A 19,730-nucleotide genomic window follows, 5' to 3' on the forward strand; every position below is an offset into this window, starting at 1 on the left:
TTCCCCAGTGCCATTCAGGTCCACCCCAGCTGACTACCCTGACTTCAAATCTTGTGGTTAACGTTTCCATTGCTCCCTCTTGGGAGGCCTCTAGGATCTCTGGATAAAATGACACATTTTCCCCTAGAAGTGTGGGTTCCAGAGGTAGCAGCTGCTTTAGTTAATCCACATAGAGGCTCAGTTATGCCCTTTCCCTGGGCCTGAGTGCCTGTTTGTCCTATAGTGATAAGATTCTCTGCAGGTAAATTTCTATCTCTGTCTGGATAGGGAAGTCTCTGGTGTTCATTGGGAAAAAACAATAAAAGGAAAGTAAACCTGATACCTCGTTATAATACCAGGCAAAATCACAGGAAAAGTGGACAGTAGCGCAAGATTCTGAGTGAGTTTTTGGTTATGGGTTTCCTCTGCTCCATCTGTTCTCGCTCTACATGTGATACTAAAGGAAAAAATAAGGGTTTTAAGAAGATGTATATTTTAATGCTTGTGTAAATTTTATTCACGGTAGAATCAATGTTAGAAGGAAGTTTAAGAAAGCACAAAATATAATGCTGAAAATTAACAAAAATTTGTAAAACTGTTTCAGGATTTTAAACAAGCTGCACTGATAAGCAAGACTAATGTGAGCCTTTGTCAAGCTACTGCCATATGCTATCACAGGTATGGGGTGCAATTTATGTTGAAGTGAGAGCAAGTGAGACCATCAGATTTATAATTATAATAGAATAGAAGAAACAGAGGAGAATATTGTGGAAGTGACAGAGTACAAAAATGGAGAGAGGCACAAAGAATCCTTGTATCAGCACTCTTCTACCTACTAATAAACTATTTTAGCCAAGTCAGCAAGTAAATACCCGCATCATAGCGTTGCAGGTATCCATCTGATTCAAGCCCATTTATTGGAAAGGACCTTGGTAATACACAGAATGAAATCATGCATAACTTGAAATATCCAAGAATGAAATAAAGTTATTAACTTTGTTCATAAAATGGAACTAACTTTTAAAAAGCCTGTTTCTTGGAAGAGAGGTTGATTTAGAAAAATATTATATTTCCAAGAAAATTTTACATTTAGAAAGCATTTCTAAATCTAAAAATGAGTAAAATAATACCAGTAAATATCTACAAGGTATAATAGAGTCTACAAAAAATATATTACTTAAAACATTATTACCTGTTTCTGGTATTATTGTAAAAATAAGTAAGTTATAGAAGGGAGAAAAGAACAGCTATATGAGGCTAAAATACAGAAGAAGATCAGTTTAAAATTTACTCTGAGATAATATTAGAGTATAGTAGATTGATTTTGCTAACTATAATACTTACATTTCTACACATATATTTGACATCTAAAAATTAATTTCTAAACACTTTGCTTTTAAAAGCATAGAAATGCAGCCCATGAGTATTTTAATGTGAAATAAAGTGTATTTGGTTAAGTAATAGTTTACAGCATTATTTTTCATGAGAGAAACCATAGCAGTTAATTGGATGAGGAAATTAGGATAGTAGACTAGGCTGTGTAAATATACAATCTAGACAATGAAACATAGTTTGAATTATTTAGGAAATTGAAATTCTTTTTTTCCCCTTTTAGGACATAGCTAGTACAGGTACATTTCCCTACGAGAATTAGATTTTTAAAATTTTATGAACATAGTAGTGTAATAACTGGAACTTGTGAAGGCGTTTTTGGTTAAAAGGCCTAAACTGGTCTCGGACCTTTAATTTTATACAGACAGCAAAACACAGTCACACCACTGTCTATTTTAATCCAGCAACCTTTGTACAATTCATCTTTTTAAGTAATTTTCATTCTTAAAAAGAAATGGAATAACGATGACTGATGTGTTTGTTTTGGTAGGCGAGTGCAGGCCAAAAATGTCTGAGGTCATTGAATTCTCTTAAAACTAAAAATAGACACCAAAATTTTTCTCAACCTCATTCCGATGTTTTGCAACTATTAGAGTCAGTAAATTTCTCTGTGTGTCAGTTCCTGATCTCTTTTATGAAATGTAATCACTGGGTATATATGGCGGAGCCTCCTTAAGCTGATACTGCTTTGCAATTCCAAACAACCACCTTTCATCATCCCGCTAGAATCTCTATTGTCCTTTAATAAAAGTAGAATTTAAATCAACAGTAAAGCTCTGATAACTCATAGTCCCAATTCCATGTGTTTTAACAGTTTTACTGAATTTAACAATAAGGAATGTTTAGTGATTGGTTACATTTATTTCAGGAAAAATATTTTTGCTTTTCAAGGTGAGCTATAACTTATTACTACAGCAGCATGGTTTGTAAATAATGAGATTCACTATTGGCGTCTCATAGTGGAGAAAGTAAAAATTTTCCCATTTGGAAAATTTTTGAAAAGTAATAAATCTTTAAATTTTAGGGCTTTGATCTTTGAACTCGTGAGGTTGAAGACTTTTGAAGTGTGCCTTTGTATATCTCTGGTTCTCACTCTTGTGGTTGCTAGGAGACAACATTCCTTAGGCTGAATATCCTACTTGTTGCCCAATTTGGTCACTAAGAGTGTTAAGGTAGAGTTAATTTTTAGATCTCTTTGAGAAGCCTACCTTAAGATTAAAAAAAAAATGTCACAGAGGGAGAGCCTGGTGGCTCAGAGTTACATATTCTGTCCATTTTTTTACTTCAGCACATTTATTTCACCATTCTTATATTTGCATAAAATATTTCTGGATCTTCGACTCTGCAAGCCACATTCTTTAGTTTTGGGAGGTATTTATGATTTATTTGTACAACTCAGTAGGGCACATCTGGTCACCTATGTGATTAATTTGGAAAATGAGGTGGGCCTTGGTGTCTGTGGCCTAGGCTGCAAGCTGAGCACACGATTCTTAGTTAATAGACACCATAATGAGAGGCATGCACCTTCCGTCAGTGATCACGTTATTTTAGATTTATACACTTTTTGTTTTAGAAAAACTAATTTCATATACTTTTATATTTGTGTAATTGATGTTTAACAATTTATGTGCCAGTGAACCTGTATCCTGGTATAAGAGACACTGCCACATTTTTTCATTGTCTAACTGCCATGTGATTATTTAACAGGCGCTCCAACCTGCAGGGCACTGTGTGATACACACATCTTCAGAAAAATGAAGTTGCTGTGTCTATGGAGTTTTTCTTTTTTTTCTAGTGGTGGAGGGGGCTGGGAGTCTCTGGCTTTGGCTCTCTCACCTCCTCTGGACTTGATTTTTAGTTCACATCAGCTTTGAAGAGCTTGCTAGGTAGCTTTCGGGATCCCTTTCCAGGTTTAAGGTTTAAAGATTATTTACTTAGTCAGAACAGACTAGATGTTCGTTAAACATTAGTGCTGGTAACTAGATATGTATAGAAAAATAGCTTCAATTCATTGCTTATTCTTTTTCTTTTTAAATTGGTTAGACTCTTCGAAGGGTGAGATTATGTTTTATAAACCATATATCGGCATATGTACTCAACAAGGATTTTAAATCTCCCTCTGGGTAAGAGGGGAGCAATGTGTATGATACAATTTGGATGTAAATATACAAGAAGCATTTCAATGTTTTGTGGGAAAAATATGAGAGAGCTGGGGTTGCCCTGTAAACTTCAGTTTACATGGTCACCATAGGTATGCATCATAAGTAAGTAGTTCACTATCCATAGATAGAAATACTGAGCATAACAAAACCTACCAACTAAATGCATTTTTATACAGGAATACTACTGTGTAATTGTTCTTGATAAAAAATGTGTTATTTATGCTAGAATTTTTTTCTGTAATACAGTGAGAAAGTGGCTACAAGCATTGTGACCTTATGTTCAGTGAACTTTTACTTCTCAAATAGTGCCAGTTATCACGAAGGAGGAGGATAGTTTCATTGTAAACTGCTTGAGGGAAGGGAGCCCATGTTTTCTTAGTGAGAATCCACAGAGTGAACTCAGAAGATACCAGTTGGCTCACGTATGTGAATGTTAACCTTCCCCTGTTTGTAACGTCAGAGGCCAGGCTTTCCTGGTGCTTCACTGTTGATTCTTGTGTGATCTTCTGACACAATACTTGGTGAATGCTTTTGGGTAGTGTTTGCCAAAACATGGAGCAAATATCATGAGTAACTCCATTATTTTTCATGGTGTGCACAAGCATTAAAAAAATATTGAATCACATTATGAGAAGCTGAATTGCTTTTCAGTTTCAAAGTGAATTCTTTCTCAAACCTTCTGAATACTTCAAGGAGAAGGTGTCAGCTAAGAGTTAGTCTTTAACATCTTTCCCACACTTTGTAATAGATGGTACAGCTCTCAGGTTTAGTTTTCTGCAGACTACACTATCCAACTCCAATATTTATTTATTTTCATGGTTGCCTTCTGTTTATGGCATGAGATACTGATTTTGTATTTGTGGTATTGAAATTAAGTTATTTAAAAAAATAGATTTACTTAAGTAAAAGAGTGACTTGACTTAAAGAAAAATACTAAGTAAATGATAGTGTAGGTTGAACATAGGGCAACTGTCACAAAAGAGGGGCTGAGGTTTGGGAAACAGTATTTTAAAAGATAATGCTGAGTAATATCTAAGAGATGATAGTTTCTAGAACAGTTACCCTGGGTTCCATGTATTTTACAAAGGAAAAGGTAGCAAAGTAATGATGCATCTCATAAAAATTTGAAAATTTTTTGAGAAGTAATGAAAAGAATGGAAGGAAGATAATAATCTTTATTGGGTGAGGGTCTCTGTGCTAAGGGTTTTTCACATGCTGTCATTTGATCCGTCTAACAATTTTGAAAAATTACTATTAATTTGTATGTTCGGGCTTAGGTTTGAACTCCAAGGCTTTCTTCTGCCTACACTGTTGAGATATGAGCTCACTGGCTCTTGTGCACCAACTACAAGTATGTTAAAGGTGAAGAATGTGGGTAGAGATGACTGTGGGAAAGCATGGATTTTGGAGTCTGGCTCACCTGAGTTTAAGTCCCAGATATTTACTCTGTGCAATCTTAGCATGCTATTTACTATGCTATTTACTATGTGCAAACTTTTCTGAGCCATGATATTCTTTTAATCTATAAAATATAAAAAGTTATAACAAGCTTATAGAAATGTTAGAAGGATTAAGTAAAATCACATATGTAAAGCACTTAGCACAGTACCTGGTAAGTAAGCAGTTATTCAGTGTTAGTGCCTTCATTCTATTAAAAAAATTCTAGACTCTCCATATTAATTGAGATTAAAAATAATTATTAGATATGCATGTGAAGTGGAAAAGTGACTTTATATACCCATGGACATGGGAATATTCGATTCCTTCAACAACCCTCTCCTCACCATAGGAGACTAATTAAGGAAGATAGAGAGACAGAGTTATCATTTAGTCACATATATTCACAAGTTAATAAATAAAATGCATTTTACTTCTTTTTCTCCCCTCCTCTCTTGGTGTCCAAAATGAAATGGGCTGCCTTTATAGAAGATCTGAAGTAAGAACTCCCATGTGATAAAAATTTAGCTCCTTTCATTATAAAGGACATATTAAATAAATAACAATGAATTTATTTTAATCTGATTTAAATAGTGTATTTTATCAATAATAGCATATATTTTTCTATACTGGCCACTGATAACTGTTAAAAACAGGTTCAAGAATGCCATTCAGATTTTTATAATTCTGAAAAAGAACTCTAGCATGTCATCCCAGCATACTCTGCTATAAAAATGTCTCTTACCTCCCCTCTTTCCTTTTACCAATATCTTTAAAGAATCCATCAGGCTTCCTCAGGTCATATGGACTTACACAATTAGTTCTTATGATTATAAAAAATAATAAAAATTAAGTTTTTTTAAGGTCAATGCATTTCTTTATGAAGAGGTTATATACAGGAAAGCAGTTAGATTATTCACCAGAAAGCATCAATATTTTAATTTATTTTCAGAAATAAAGAGTTTGAAGAAGCTGTCAATTTCTTTACCTGGGCTGTTAAAATTGATCCATGTTTTCTGGATGCTTACATTGGACGGGGAAATTCTTACATGGAATATGGACATGATGAGGCCATCAAACAAGCACAGAAGGACTTTCTGAAAGCACTGCATTTTAATCCAGTCTGTACAAAAGCCAGAATTTGTTTAGGCTATAATTTGCAGGTAATACTGTATAACAACATTTTACCACGAAAGCACCTTTGGACAAGAAAAAGAGTATATTTGGCCTTTTAGTGGTGATGGGGATACATGATATTTCTTTGGCTATGAACATTTTACCTTTCTTTTCTTATTCGTATTCAGAGCAGCAGTGAGAAGCAGGGGTTTGGTGAGTTACAGGGAGCCTGCCTGGAGAGCATACCCAGAGACCTGGTGTGACAGTGAGATGAGGATCTTCTGAACTTGAGTTTCCTTAACGCCTGCACCCCTTTCTACCTCACCCCCTTATACCTACCACACTTATAGACAACTTTAAAGACTTGCCTGATGAGTTTCACGTATAAGAACCTGGCTAAAATTTGTTTCACTAGCTTATACCTGGGCTCCATAGGTTTTGGCCTATTAAATCAGTGAAAAGCTAAAGGGAATAAACAATGTATGATCTATGCGATGGATCAGACAACCACTGTATATGGATTTCTGAATTCAGGTCATCTTCCACATGGCAGTGAATTAGAACGTACCGGAAGGCAAGAGACCAGGCATTTGTCCTTCCAGCAAGTTGGAAGGGTGTTGCTCTGTTGTGTTGTCAAGCAGGTCTCTGAGTGATCTCTGGGACACTCTGACCTGACCCATGCGCTCACCGAGCTATTTGCGCTAACAAAAGATGTAGTGGTATTCGTGGAATAAAGTGCTAGATGTGTTACATTTTCCATGAAAAGGAAAGGAATAATCTTTTTATCCCTTTTAATGTTAAAAAATTTAAACAGTGGTCCAAAGTATGTTTAAATTACGGTAATTTGCAGAAATTCCTATTAATAATCTGTCATTAAAGTTGAATTTTTTTTCATTTAAAAGTAAGTGAATAATATTGATTATTCACTTACTTACTTACTTAAAAGTAAGATTAATAATATTGGAGGTGGTTGTGGGTTTGGTTATAGTGAGGTATGCCCAAGAACTGGTTAATAAGGGAAGTAAGATTGCCTTCTGAGTGTTAAACATAAAATTAGCCATTATTTGATCACAGTAGAAATTTGCAAAGTCAATTTAGAGACAGGGTGACTCCTAAAACAGCTAGAATTTACTGCAATCAAAAGAAATGTGTTGACAGCATCATTCATTGCATTCAACAAGGATTTACTGAGCACCTAGTATAGGACAGGAACTGATCTAGGCCTAGTGATACAGCAGTGCCCAAAATACACTGGTTCTTCCTGTAGAGTTTACTACCTACTGGAGAGATAAGCACCAAGCAGTCTTATTAATAATTATTTAATTCTATTCAGGATAAGTGCAACAAAGAAAAAGGATGGGTTTTAGGACAACTTATAACAAGGGAACCTAGCTTCATTTTAGGGGTGAGGGAAGGCTTTTTGAGAAATTAACATTTAAACTGAGGTGTGAAAGACTAGTAATTAGGACTAGGAGTTAGGGCTTAGAACACGGTGTTCCAGAGAGAGGGAACAACCTGTTATAAAGTCTTGTGAGAAAGAGACAGAGGGCTCAAGGGGATGGAATGTTATGGACAAGGGGAGAGTGGTATGGGATGAGACTGAATTGAATAATGACTGGAGGTGAAGGTCTTTTTAAATGGTCCAGGTCAGTTAAAAATGTGAATGTCACTCACCAGAGTAGTGACATCAGATTTGTGTTTTATGAAGATCTCACTGATATATATCAACCTGAAAGAGGATTGAAAAACACATTAGTGTGAGGAAGACTTGAATCAGGAAAGGAAGGACTGAAAAAGGAGAGTTAGAGAGGCCCATCAAATCCTGTTTGGGGGAAGAGTGACCATTTGTTGGGCAAATATGAAAACAGATACCCCTACTATGTGCCTAGCACTAGAGTTATGGAAGTGAGCAAAACAATTGTTGTCAGGAACAGACAAGTTCAATTCCTTGTTTATCAAATGAACATGTGGTGATGATGTTGGTTTCCACATAATTTACTGTGAGGGAGAAGCTTTACTGGTTAAAGAACAATGTCTAGTTAACTTATTAGTTATATTTCATGTTAGTTTTATGCAAGAGTCACTGGGCTTTGCTTGGTTTATGTGAGAGTCCGCTTCTGAGGCTCTGGCAAGTTGGGATTTTGAACCCACAGGAATAAAGGACAGTCCCTGGACTGTGCTGAATTTATCAACTCACTGCCTTCCTGTGATGAGGTATTTAGTTGCCAAATGGCCTTCTCTAGGAAATACTCTGACATCATTCTGTTAAGTATCCTCTCCTAACCTTCTTTCTTTTCTTCCAGTTGGTGCTAAGGTTGGTATAAACACCTGCTTGGTAGATTTGCATGCAGTTTTCATGGAATGTGTGATGCTGGTACAATTTATCAAATAGGTTTTACACCATTAGTTTATTCATTTACTTATTCAACACATATTTATTTTATTATGTATAGTATGTATAACTGGAGATTCAATGCCAAGCAAATAGACAATTCCTGCCTGTGTGTGCAGAGCTCAATGTAAAATTTGTGGTGATTATCAGAAGCATTGGTGTTTCCCGTCGTGGTCAAGATTTTATGTTGTCCAAGACTGGTGTAAGAGATGACTCTGACAATTAGATTTATTTCAGTTAATTAAAATTTCAGCATAAATGCTCAGAGGTAATCAGTCAATTGAATGCACTCACAGTACAGCCTACTTCCTTGTTTAAAATATCTTAGATTAAGCACAATATAAATATACCCTTACTAAAGGATTTATTTGATTAAGTTAGAATCATAAACATTTGTCATGATATGGACAATTTCCTACTTGGTGTAAATGGAAAATTATTTTAGGCCCAAGGAAAATTCCAGAAAGCTTGGAACCACTTTACCATTGCCATAGAAGTTGATCCGAAGAGCTACCTAGCCTATGAAGGAAGAGCTGTGGTCTCTCTTCAGATGGGTGATAATTTTGCTGCAATTCAGGATATAAATGCTGCCATAAAGGTAAAAATCCACTCAGATTATATTATCATTAGCATTAAATTAACATCATCAGTGAATAAGATCAAATAAGAAGTTCTCTGTTGCTTTCTAAAAGTGACTTGTAGAGAAAATAATATTTGTATTTTTTCCCCAGGAGATTCCTGAAGAGTTATTATAGCTTACCAGTTTTATAACCTAATGCATTTAAAAAATTTAAAAACAAATTCCTAAGAAATGTTGATTCCTCTCAGTAAATGCAAATGTATAGTTTCATGATACATCAGTATTATTGTGTAATAAAAAATGAATGCAAAAAATAAAATAACGTTCTGGGTTTGAAGGAACTAAAGAAAGAATAGTGTAAATCCCCAGCTTCTTCTGTAGTGAAATGGCAAATAAAAAATGCAGTGACAGAAAATCTGCCTTTTTTCTTCTAGATTTCGAATTCTTTTTCTGTAAATTTAGGTAGATGTTGTAATCTTTGAGATGAGAAAAAGGAAAGACCTGAAAGATAATTGCTACTACATAGGACAAATAAACATGTTAACTATTTAATTTCTTCTCCAGCTTAACAGAGCTAAAGAGATGAGCTTTTCCCCCCTTGCATCTATTCTTTGGAAAGGAACTGAGTAGAGCACTAATATTATTTGTTTTATTGCAACCAAATCAACAAAGTGTTGACCCTGAACCAACTTCATTTGGAGTTGTTTCTCAAAATATTTGCTCTAATGGGGTTTCACCTGCCCTGTAAAATTACTAGTTTCCCACAAAGAGATTTCATAACGTCCATTTTTGCAGACATGAAATTGGAGATAAGTACTATTCCCAGATGCTAAATACTCATACTATTATATTGCAGATCAATACTAGAGCAGAATTCCTAACAAATCGCGGTGTGATTCATGAGTTTATGGGTCAACAACAGAACGCAATGAGAGACTATCAAGCAGCAATTTCTCTAAACCCCACGTACTCGCTGGCTTACTTTAATGCAGGAAATATCTACTTTCACCACAGGCAGTTTTCCCAGGTAATGTGAATTTTCCTTAACATTTTCTTTTTGACCGTAAATGCTTTCTCTGCTACATATAGTTTCAAAATGCAATCCTTATATGTCAGGCTAATTTGTTCATTAGCTCTTCAAAATTTTTTTTCTCTTTCATAAAAATGTTTATAATTATTTATTAAATGTTTACACCTCTATGGATTTTTTCTCCTCATTATCATCAGCCACTCAGCACTCGTCCAGTAAACATTGTTTTGGACTTCTCTGAGTGCCGGCAGTCGCCTTGCTATCCATTGTCACCAGCTTCCAGCCTGGAATCCTCTGCTCTTTGCCCCCACTTAGCCAAATCTCAGATTTCCTTCCAGACTCTCTTTCATGATGTGATTATCTAACTCGTCTTAATTTCTACCTTTTCTAAGTTTCAGTCACATGAGCACTTGACTGGAGTAAGGAGATATGTGTGTTAGTTCTGGTTTTCATGACAACTAAATCTTTTTGGACCTCAATTCATAACGGCTGAAATGAAAGTGCTGGGTTATTAGATGATATTTTTTATATTTTGAATTTATTTTATTTGAACTGTAATGCATTGCATGACTCAAACGCTATTTTTTGTGTTTTTTTAAATCTATATTCACTCTTTTGTTCTTTATCTTCAATTTTATTTTGTTCCTTGTCTTTTTGAGTCAGAAGCTTAATTCATTTATTGTCACCCTTTCATTTATATTGTGATAAATTGTTAAGGTTATGCCTTTTCCCCAAGTACTGTTTTCAGCAGTATCCCTTGTATTTTGGTCTTTAATGTTTTTATTTTTGTTTTCCCAAAACATTGCACTTGAAAGTTTATTTCTCCTTTGACTATAGAATAAATTAATAGGGCACTTAAAATGTTCAGGAGGAAGGGCTTTTATATTTTCTAATATTCGAGTATAATTAGTCTATATCCATACTTTTTTTTTTTTAATTTGGTTTATCTTGGACAGAGAAAGGTTTATTCAAGTATCCTATAATTAGTGTGGCCCTATATAGTTTTCTTTACATCTCTTGTAATTTCTGCTTTATGAAAATTGCTGCTATTTCATGTATAGATGTTCATACATATTACATATGCATTGTGAATTGTAGTCTTCAGCGTTACAAATGCTTTCCTTTGTTTCTCTTTGGAATAAATTCTCCTTTATCTGATGTGAAGATCCTGACCTCTGATTTCATTTGGTTTGCTTTTGCCTGATAGTCCTTTCTCCTTCCTTTTATTTTCAGTGTTTAGAATCTTTTGTTTTAGCTGTGTCTCTTTTATACAGCATAGAGCTGGATTTTGTTTTAGATGACAATTTGAAAATATTTATCTTTTTTTTTTTTTTTTTTAAAGGGCAGTTTAATATGGATACATGGGAGCCATTTTTTTTTTTTTAAGTATTTGTTTATTTATTTATTTATTTATGGCTGTGTTGGGTCCTCGTTTCTGTGCGAGGGCTTTCTCTAGTTGTGGCAAGCGGGGGCCACTCTTCATCGCGGTGCGCGGGCCTCTCACTATCGCGGCCTCTCTTGTTGCGGAGCACAGGCTCCAGAAGCGCAGGCTCAGTAATTGTGGCTCACGGGCCCAGTTGCTCCGCGGCATGTGGGATCTTCCCAGACCAGGGCTCGAACCCGTGTCCCCTGCATTATTGGCAGGCAGATTCTCAACCACTGCGCCACCAGGGAAGCCCCTGAAAATATTTATCTTTTAATAGGTGGGTTATATCCCATTGACATTTTGGCATGGTCAATATGTTTGGTCTTAGTTCTGTTATTTTACATCATATTTTCTGTTTACATGTATTTAAAATATTTTATTCTGTGGTCTGTTTTATTTAAAAATTTCAGAATTTTTCTAATATTTAGGAAGATTTACAGTTTGCTTTAGTGATGACCTTTATAAAAATACCTTTGTACCCTTACTTCCTTATTTCTTTAGTTCTCTACTATGAAGAACAATAAAATGACCCTTTAATCTCTTCCTCCCTTATTTCTCCCTCTCATCTATTAGTCAATTTTAGTTAATAGTATACTCTTTTGAAAAATGTTTATATTTATATCCTTAAATATGCTTGAGCTTGTTCTGTCAGCTTGCTTTCCACTCTCTCTGTATTCTTCCATTTTGTTGTGTTTTCGTTATTCCTACACTGCCAGAGTATTTAATATTTGCATACTATTTTGTTACCTTTATTTCACGTTTAGTCTTAGTTCTTCAGTTAAATATATTTAAGTCTCATCACCAGGCTTTTTGCCAAAGTTTCCCTCCTAACCAATCATTTCTTGGTGGTCTGAAAGTAGTCTTCTAGTAGAGTCCTGAGAAAGGGTTCACGAGAACAATATTCCTTGAATTGTTTCATGTTCACAGCTGTTAGCCTGCAGCCTTTATATCTTACGACAGCATGTCTGGGTTTAGAGTCCTTGACTCATTTTTTCTTTCCTTGAGTGATTTGTAAGTGTTGTTTCACTATTTTTTTGGTGTTGCATATGTTGGTGTCAAAAGCCTGATGCAAACCTGATTTTCGTTATTGGTGACTTCTTATTGTCAGGATAACCAAAGTTTTTATTTTATTTTATTTTATTTATTTATTTAGTTTAAGTGAAAAGTTTTTTTACTTAAAAAAAGTATGTGTTAGAGTTAAGCTCTTGGGGTCAAAGTTATCAAGTACAGAGTGCACATTTTCAATATGTAGATTTCAGAAAATCTTTGTTGAATTCAGTGTAAATAATTTTCTCTGTTTCATTGTTTTGATTTTCTTCATTGGGGATGAATACCAATGATTATAAATAGGATGTCTTTTGACTCCTATATGCCAATTATTTTTTTCAAATGTTTTTTATCTTTTAATATCTGTTTCATTTTCTTTTGCATCTCCTAAATTTTTACTGTGTTTTCTATTATCCCCTTATTGACCTTATGATTCAGGTTTCTTTAAAACTTTTTTTTTAGTTCTGTCCCATTTCCATGACATATCTTCCTGGCCACCTCTTTTTCTAAGATCCTTTATTATTTATTTATTTATTTCTTAAATGCAGTTTCTTCCTTAACAGTTTTTTTCTAGTTTATTTTATAATGTTACATTATAATTTTTATCTACATTGTCGGAATACTTTTTTTCTGGTCAGTTTTTATGATCTTTCCAAAAATTAAGCTCTTACTTTTTTATCTTTATGTTTTACAATGAAGGCAGGCAAATTACTTTTCTGTTCCTTATATTTGAATGAGATAATTTTTTTTTTTCCTGGACTAATAGCAGATTTTCTTGTGAGAGATAGGGTGATAGGCCCTGGTAACTTTCCGAGTTGAGCTACCACTGATGCTATTGCAAAGGACTTTACAGTATGTCCTTTCTAGCCTAGCCTGGTTTGGGAAGGCTTCTACCACAAGCTCTGTGTTTCTCAGAACTTTTCACAGTCCTTGCTTCTAAGATAACATACTCATTTTAAAAAGTTGTTTTTATTGCTTGCATTTTCTGAGATCTGTAACCTCTGTGTTCTCCTCTAACACCCGATACTGTCACCATGCCCCTTAAGAATGATCTTTGGGGCACCTTTATCTACCAAGAGGCTAAAGTCCTTGTCTGTAGTTTGCTGGAAAAGCTGAGCAGATATTTCCTGATTCTACTTAGTTCTTCATTCTTTCAATCTCCTTATATTTATAATGTACCTGCCATGTGCTAGGAATTAAGACCCCGAGGATACAGAGCTAAACAAGATAAGGAAGACTTCTTTTATGATGTAGCTTACATTTTACTGGAGGAAGAAATAGAAAATAAACAATATTAGTAGTGACAAACATCTAATACCATCTTATTTAAGCGTCATTATATCAGTACTAGCATAGTGTGGGACTATATGAGACTACCTGGGTGAATAGTATAGATGGAGAGAAAGGGTTTAAGGAGCAAGCCCTGGGGCAATACCAATGTTTAGAAGTGAAGCAGAGAGGAGACTCCAGAGTATAGACCGAGTGGGGAGTATCCAGTCAGGATGTTGGGAAGGAAAGCAGGAGAGCATGATATCACCTCAAGAATAAAGTACTTTAAGAAGGGAAATGTGTCCTGTGTCAAATGCTGCTGAGAAGTCAAGGAAGGGGAGGATGGAGAAAGTCATGGATGACTTTGGCAAGAACATTGTTGGAGTCGCGGTGGCATCAGAGCCTTGAGCGGAAAGGGTTGTGGAGAAAATGTGAAGTGAAGAATTAGAGACAGTTCAACTAGTTGAAGAATTCTTCTGTGAAGAGAAGTAGTGAAATGGGGGTGGTGGCTAGAGTGGAGTAAGGTGTTTGTATTTTTAATTTTTTAAAATATGAGGGATGCTGATTCATGCTCCTGTGTTAATGAAAGGATCTAGTAGAAAGGGAGAAATTGTTGGTGCAGGGCAGAGTGGCAGGGATAATTAGGATCAAAATCTTTGAGGATTTGATGGGGTTAAAGTTTGGAAGTTCCAGGGGTGGCCTTTGAAGGGAGCAGGACACACTATCCATTATGTCATGAGGGAAGGCAGAGAGTTGGGGCACAGCTGGCTATAGATAGGTAGATTTTGATAGTAGTATTTCTCTTAAATGATTACATATTTTTCCATGGAATATGAGTACCAGTTACCAGTTAAGAGTGAGGGTGGACAGGTAAAAAGGGGGAGAGTATGGCTAACAGTTTTGAAGAGAAAAGAGAAAATGTGAAATAATTGTTTTAGAGAGCGGTAGGGTGAACGTTCTAGGGAAGTATAGTAGAACCACCAGACAACTTCAAGTTCTCACTTGAGGTTGTGGTTCAATTTAAAGTGAGATCTTGACTCCATACGGCTTTGTGTATAATTATTTCTATACAGATTCAGTACGGCTTCCTGTCACTCCACAATTGTTTCTGTGTGTTAGTCTCTTATCTCCTCATTCCAATTAAGCTTTTTAATGCCAGGAATCACACTGCTTTCTCTTCTCTCCATATTTCCTTACTCAGAAAGCCCATCTATACCCATGGCTTATACTACATGCCAGCCTCCACCTTTCTTCTGAGCTCCTAACCCATATTTATCACCAGTTGCTAAAACTGGATGTTTTACAAGTGCACGAGAGCCAAAACTGAATTAATCTCTCTATCCTCTACGCCCTGTCCAGCTCTTCTTTGTATAAACCCTGTCTCAATTCAAGATGTCATTCCATGGAGTCACCTGAGTAAAAATATTAGCATCAATTGTAACTTTCTCTTCCTCAACTTCTTCATCTAATCAGTCATCTAATCCTGTAAATTTCCTTCTTAGTTTTTTTCTCAGATATGCTCTTTCCATTCTATTTCTACTGCCATTGCCTTAGTTCAGCTGTTTCCCAAGTTAGATCAGTTAGCTTGCTGACCCCTGTGATGAGGCTGGTTGACCTCAGTGGTGAAGCTAGCTGCTGGGACAGAGAATTATCAAAGGTATTATTATATAAGGCATGAATGAGATTGTCATAGCTCAGACCTCAGACAGCTCGGTGGCTAATGTTTTCCTAGGCTGACAGGCCAGGGTCAGTTGCCTTAAACGTCCTCAAGCTCAGACCACTCTCTGGCTGGGTCTTGGCACTGTTTCTCTGCATTGTAGAGTTAGTTAACGAGCATTAGACAAACACAGTGCCCAGGGCAATTTTCTGTTTCTATCAGTGTTTAAGGCCCACATGAGAGGGAGACCCTCACATTTAAACTTATTTGTCCTTAATCACTCTATGGACATCATGTATAAAACTATTTGGTTAGATCTAAAGTGAAGTTTGATCTTTGATTTTTTTTTTTTTTTTTTTTAAGTATGGCTCTTTCTCCTCCAAGCTGGGGACACATCAGCTGGGCAAATATTTGATCTAAAATGTATTCCGTTCTCTGTCTTGATATACTGGATACTCGGGCTTTGCAGTATGTGCTCCCTTCAGAGACAAGCAGACTTTGAGAGTAGTTATTCAGCTATTTTGGCGTGCTCTATGCTTCTTTGTGGAGCAAATTCTTCTATTTCCGGCCCATCCTCCCCCTCCCCCTTTGTTTCTGATGTATGGAAAGAAGATTTAGGGCGAGGAGGAAGGGTCCCTCAACAGACCAGATAATCTCTAAAGGGTTAAAACATGTATGTGTTCTGGCTTCTTTTATGGTTGGTTAGTGACTTAATGGTTTTAAACCACAATTGGATGAGCTACATGCATGTGTCATGAATTACAGGTGCCTTTTAAAAAATACCTGGATCTGCTTTCTAAGTAATTACAGATATGAGGGCATTAGACCAGTTGTTAAATCAAGGCCATCTATTGTGGTAGGCGTCTTTGGCCTCTAACTACTTCATAGTTAATACTCCTGTTCTTCAAGTAACCTCATTAAATTTATAGGCTTTCATTTTCTAAGTAATATGTTTTCAAAGCTGTAATAGAAAGTTACACTGTTCAAAGTTAACCATACTATTGTGTTTTACTAAGTTCATTTATTTTAGCTGAGGTAGGCATTTGCTTCTACCTGATTGCAAGTCATGCTTTTGTGATGTAGAATTGTGTAACCTTTATTGATCATTTACTGGTGAATTAAAGTGAAACAAATTAATTTTTGAAGGAAGTCTTGGCTCTGCTTCGAACCATTCCCTTGCCTCATTTATAATGACTGTGAGTCCAGCCTCCTGTTCAGGAGTGAATTCTCTTTAATTTAAGCTCTTCACAGAGGGATGTCAATTCTGCTGCCATCTTAAGGGATCCTTAAATTGCACGTAACTACAGCATAGAATAGCTCCCATTCTGGGATGAGATGGGTTACACAATCTTGATCTAATTGCTTCTCAAACGTCTCAGGCAGTAAAATTCATGGAGTATTACCTGAGGGCTATGAAGTCTCTCCATTTGTAGACACTGGCAAAAAAAAAATGATGTATCAATAAAAATTGACTGAGTCCTTACTATATTCTGCATATTGTTCTCAGTACTTTACCTGTCAGGTCACTTAATCCTCATAGCAGCACTGAAAGTAGGGTTCGATTTGTTGCCTCCATTTTATAGACGAGAAAAATCGAGTCAGAGTGTTTTAGTTACTCACCCAAGGACATAGAGCTAATAAGTGGTAGAACCAGAGTTTGAACCTAGAAATCTGGCCCCATGCTCTGGGCTCCTGGCCACCATGCTCTCAATGTTTCACTTCACCCACAATGGAAGTGAACTGAGAACACATCCCTGGGAAATATAGAGAAAAATAGTTCCATGAAGAAGACTGATAGAAAATGATCAGAGAGGTAGGGGAAAAACTAGGGAGACACCCTGTCTCAAGGACAGAGAGAGTTTTAAGAGGGAAGGAGAGACCAAGAGCATCTGTGCCACAGAAATGCCATGGAAAGAAAGGACTAGAAAATGCCTACTGGGCTTGATGACATCTTCAGCCTTAGCAAGAGCAGACCTCATGGGCTAGGGGGAGGTAGATAGAACCCAGACTGTGCTGTACTGGGGAAAAGTCGAGTGGTAAGGAATTGGAGGCAGCAAGCCATATTGTTAAAAACGGCTTTTCCTTTAGGGAAGTTTTAAAGTAGGAGGCACATTTTCCATCCATCACAGAGTTAGAGATGAGATTCCTACCTTGAGTAGTAGGGTGTCTAATCGGTGATGAAGGACCTGTTTTTTAAAATTTTCTAACTTATTGTTAATCAAGACCCCAACACCTAGTCAATGGACCACACTTTGGAGGGTCCCTTCCGGCTTGATGACGAGTTGTAAATCATCTAGAGTTTTTGATCTTCTTGACAAGCTGATTTTAATCTTCTCTCTTTCTTCCTTATAGCTTTTCATAGTATAACGGAGTTTTTAATCTCTTTTTGGTATGGTTTAGAACTTTATTTTCAAAATTCACTTCTCTCTTTAGCCCTTACTCTGCTTTTATATGAAAAATGTTAATTTTCGAACTTATATTTCATCCTCCTGTGTGACCTTCTTTTCTAACTTATATTTTACTTTTTTCTAGTGCTGTACAGGGATGTGAGATTTGTGTGTGGGTGGGGGGGAGGTGGTAGTGGAACATTTCACCTCAGCAGAGAGTATTTTATCTCTGACACTGTCTAAAACTGCTGACACATGGTGATAACAAAAAGCAGACCAACTATTGGTTGGCTTTATTACTGTCTTTTACATTCTCTACAAATGCTGGCACCTCCTTATCATCTGTATCTGGGATGAAATGCTTCCACTATCTCCTCAGTGTGCCACTGGCCTTAGTTTTATATTAAAGGTGTTTCAAGTTGCTGTATAGCTGCCAATTAAAATATATTCAGATTATCATTATCTTCACATTTTTATAGGCTAGTGACTATTTCTCAAAGGCTTTAAAGTTTGATCCAGAAAATGAATGTGCTACCATGAATCGAGCTATTGCAAATACAGTATTAAAGAGATATGAAGAAGCAAAAGAAGACTTTGCATATGTAGTTGAAAGTTGTCCATTTTGGGCTGCAGTATATTTAAACAGAGCATACTTCTACTGTTGTTTAAAGCAATATGAACTAGCTGAAGAAGACCTAAGTAAAGGTATATTTTTTTGTAATGTCTTGAGTAATATTACAATGGTTGATTTGTTTGTTTTTAGATGACAAAAGAAGAAAATCATCAGGTCTATTTGCCTAGATAAACTAACATTAGAATTAATGGTTTTATATATCATATCTTTAATGTAATCAGTATGGATTCCTTTATGTAATAACTTACAGCATTGGTAAGCTAAGACATAGAAAATTATTAGGGAAACCATACATAAACATTGCCAGCCTTTCAAAAAAGACATTGTACTGTGTTTTCCCAAGTTAATTTTCTTAGAAAGAGTCAATGTTTTAAATTTAACTAAATAATTAGGTACATATGAGGGAAAATGTTTTCAAATAGGTAATGCTAAAGTTCTTATATTATAAAATTTTGATTTAAAAAAATGAGTCTTTTTGAGTGCTAGCATAAAACATATCTTGAAATTTTTTTCTTTTACAGCGCTATCTTTGAAACCTAATGATGCTCTAGTATATAATCTTAGAGCAGAAGTTCGTGGTAAAATAGGTCTGATTGAGGAAGCTGTGGCTGACTATAACAAAGCCCTTGATCTTCAAGAACGTGCCTCAGTGGTATGACTACATAGACCATGGATTCTGTAGCAGTTTACACAGCTGTTCTTCCAGAAATTGAAACGTATTTGTTGCTTTAAAAAAAGTTTGCACTATCTTCATTGTTTTGTTCTTTATGTTTAGTCTTTTATATAATTCTTTAATGCATTTTAGTAACACCTTTTTGTTATATATTAATTATAAAACTTTCAGATCATTTTCTGCAGATTTGGAACAACTCAATAATTGAATTTCTTCACAAGGTGTAGAATTTAAATGAGAATGTTTCTCAAGGGACATATTAACACCAAATATTGTCTTTAAAGTAAATTAATTCCTTTTAAAATAATACTGCGTGATTTTAGAAAAAGTCTCATTGACATTTTCATCAATACCTAAATGTAATCAACAGTATCCAGATTAAAAAAAATAGAGAGCTGATGACTAAAAAGAAATTGAAGTCAAGCACATATCCTCTCTCCTCCTTTGAACAGTATCTACACAGGTCTGTATTCTTCCTGCTACTCATGTTTTTCCAACAGATAAACACGTCCCTTTTTTTCATGTTGCCTCCTTTCCAAAACAGCACCT

At 35.7% G+C, this 19,730-nt stretch overlaps 1 protein-coding gene across 1 annotated transcript in view; it reads left to right on the plus strand.

Annotated features, from left to right (window-relative positions):
• The window catches only part of TTC6 (tetratricopeptide repeat domain 6), a 219,694-nt gene extending 200,480 nt beyond the window's left edge, over positions 1-19,214 (plus strand). The window contains exons 26-31 of the mRNA XM_059915675.1: positions 584-657; positions 5,923-6,133; positions 8,924-9,076; positions 9,915-10,085; positions 18,354-18,579; positions 19,030-19,214. Coding sequence (XP_059771658.1) covers positions 584-657; positions 5,923-6,133; positions 8,924-9,076; positions 9,915-10,085; positions 18,354-18,579; positions 19,030-19,166 — 972 coding nt within the window. The 3' untranslated portion in view covers positions 19,167-19,214. The remainder of the gene's footprint in view (positions 1-583; positions 658-5,922; positions 6,134-8,923; positions 9,077-9,914; positions 10,086-18,353; positions 18,580-19,029) is intronic.
• The last annotated feature ends 516 nt before the right edge of the window (positions 19,215-19,730 follow it).

This window comes from Balaenoptera ricei, chromosome 2 (genome assembly GCF_028023285.1).
Source record: "Balaenoptera ricei isolate mBalRic1 chromosome 2, mBalRic1.hap2, whole genome shotgun sequence".
Lineage (NCBI taxonomy): Eukaryota > Metazoa > Chordata > Mammalia > Artiodactyla > Balaenopteridae > Balaenoptera > Balaenoptera ricei.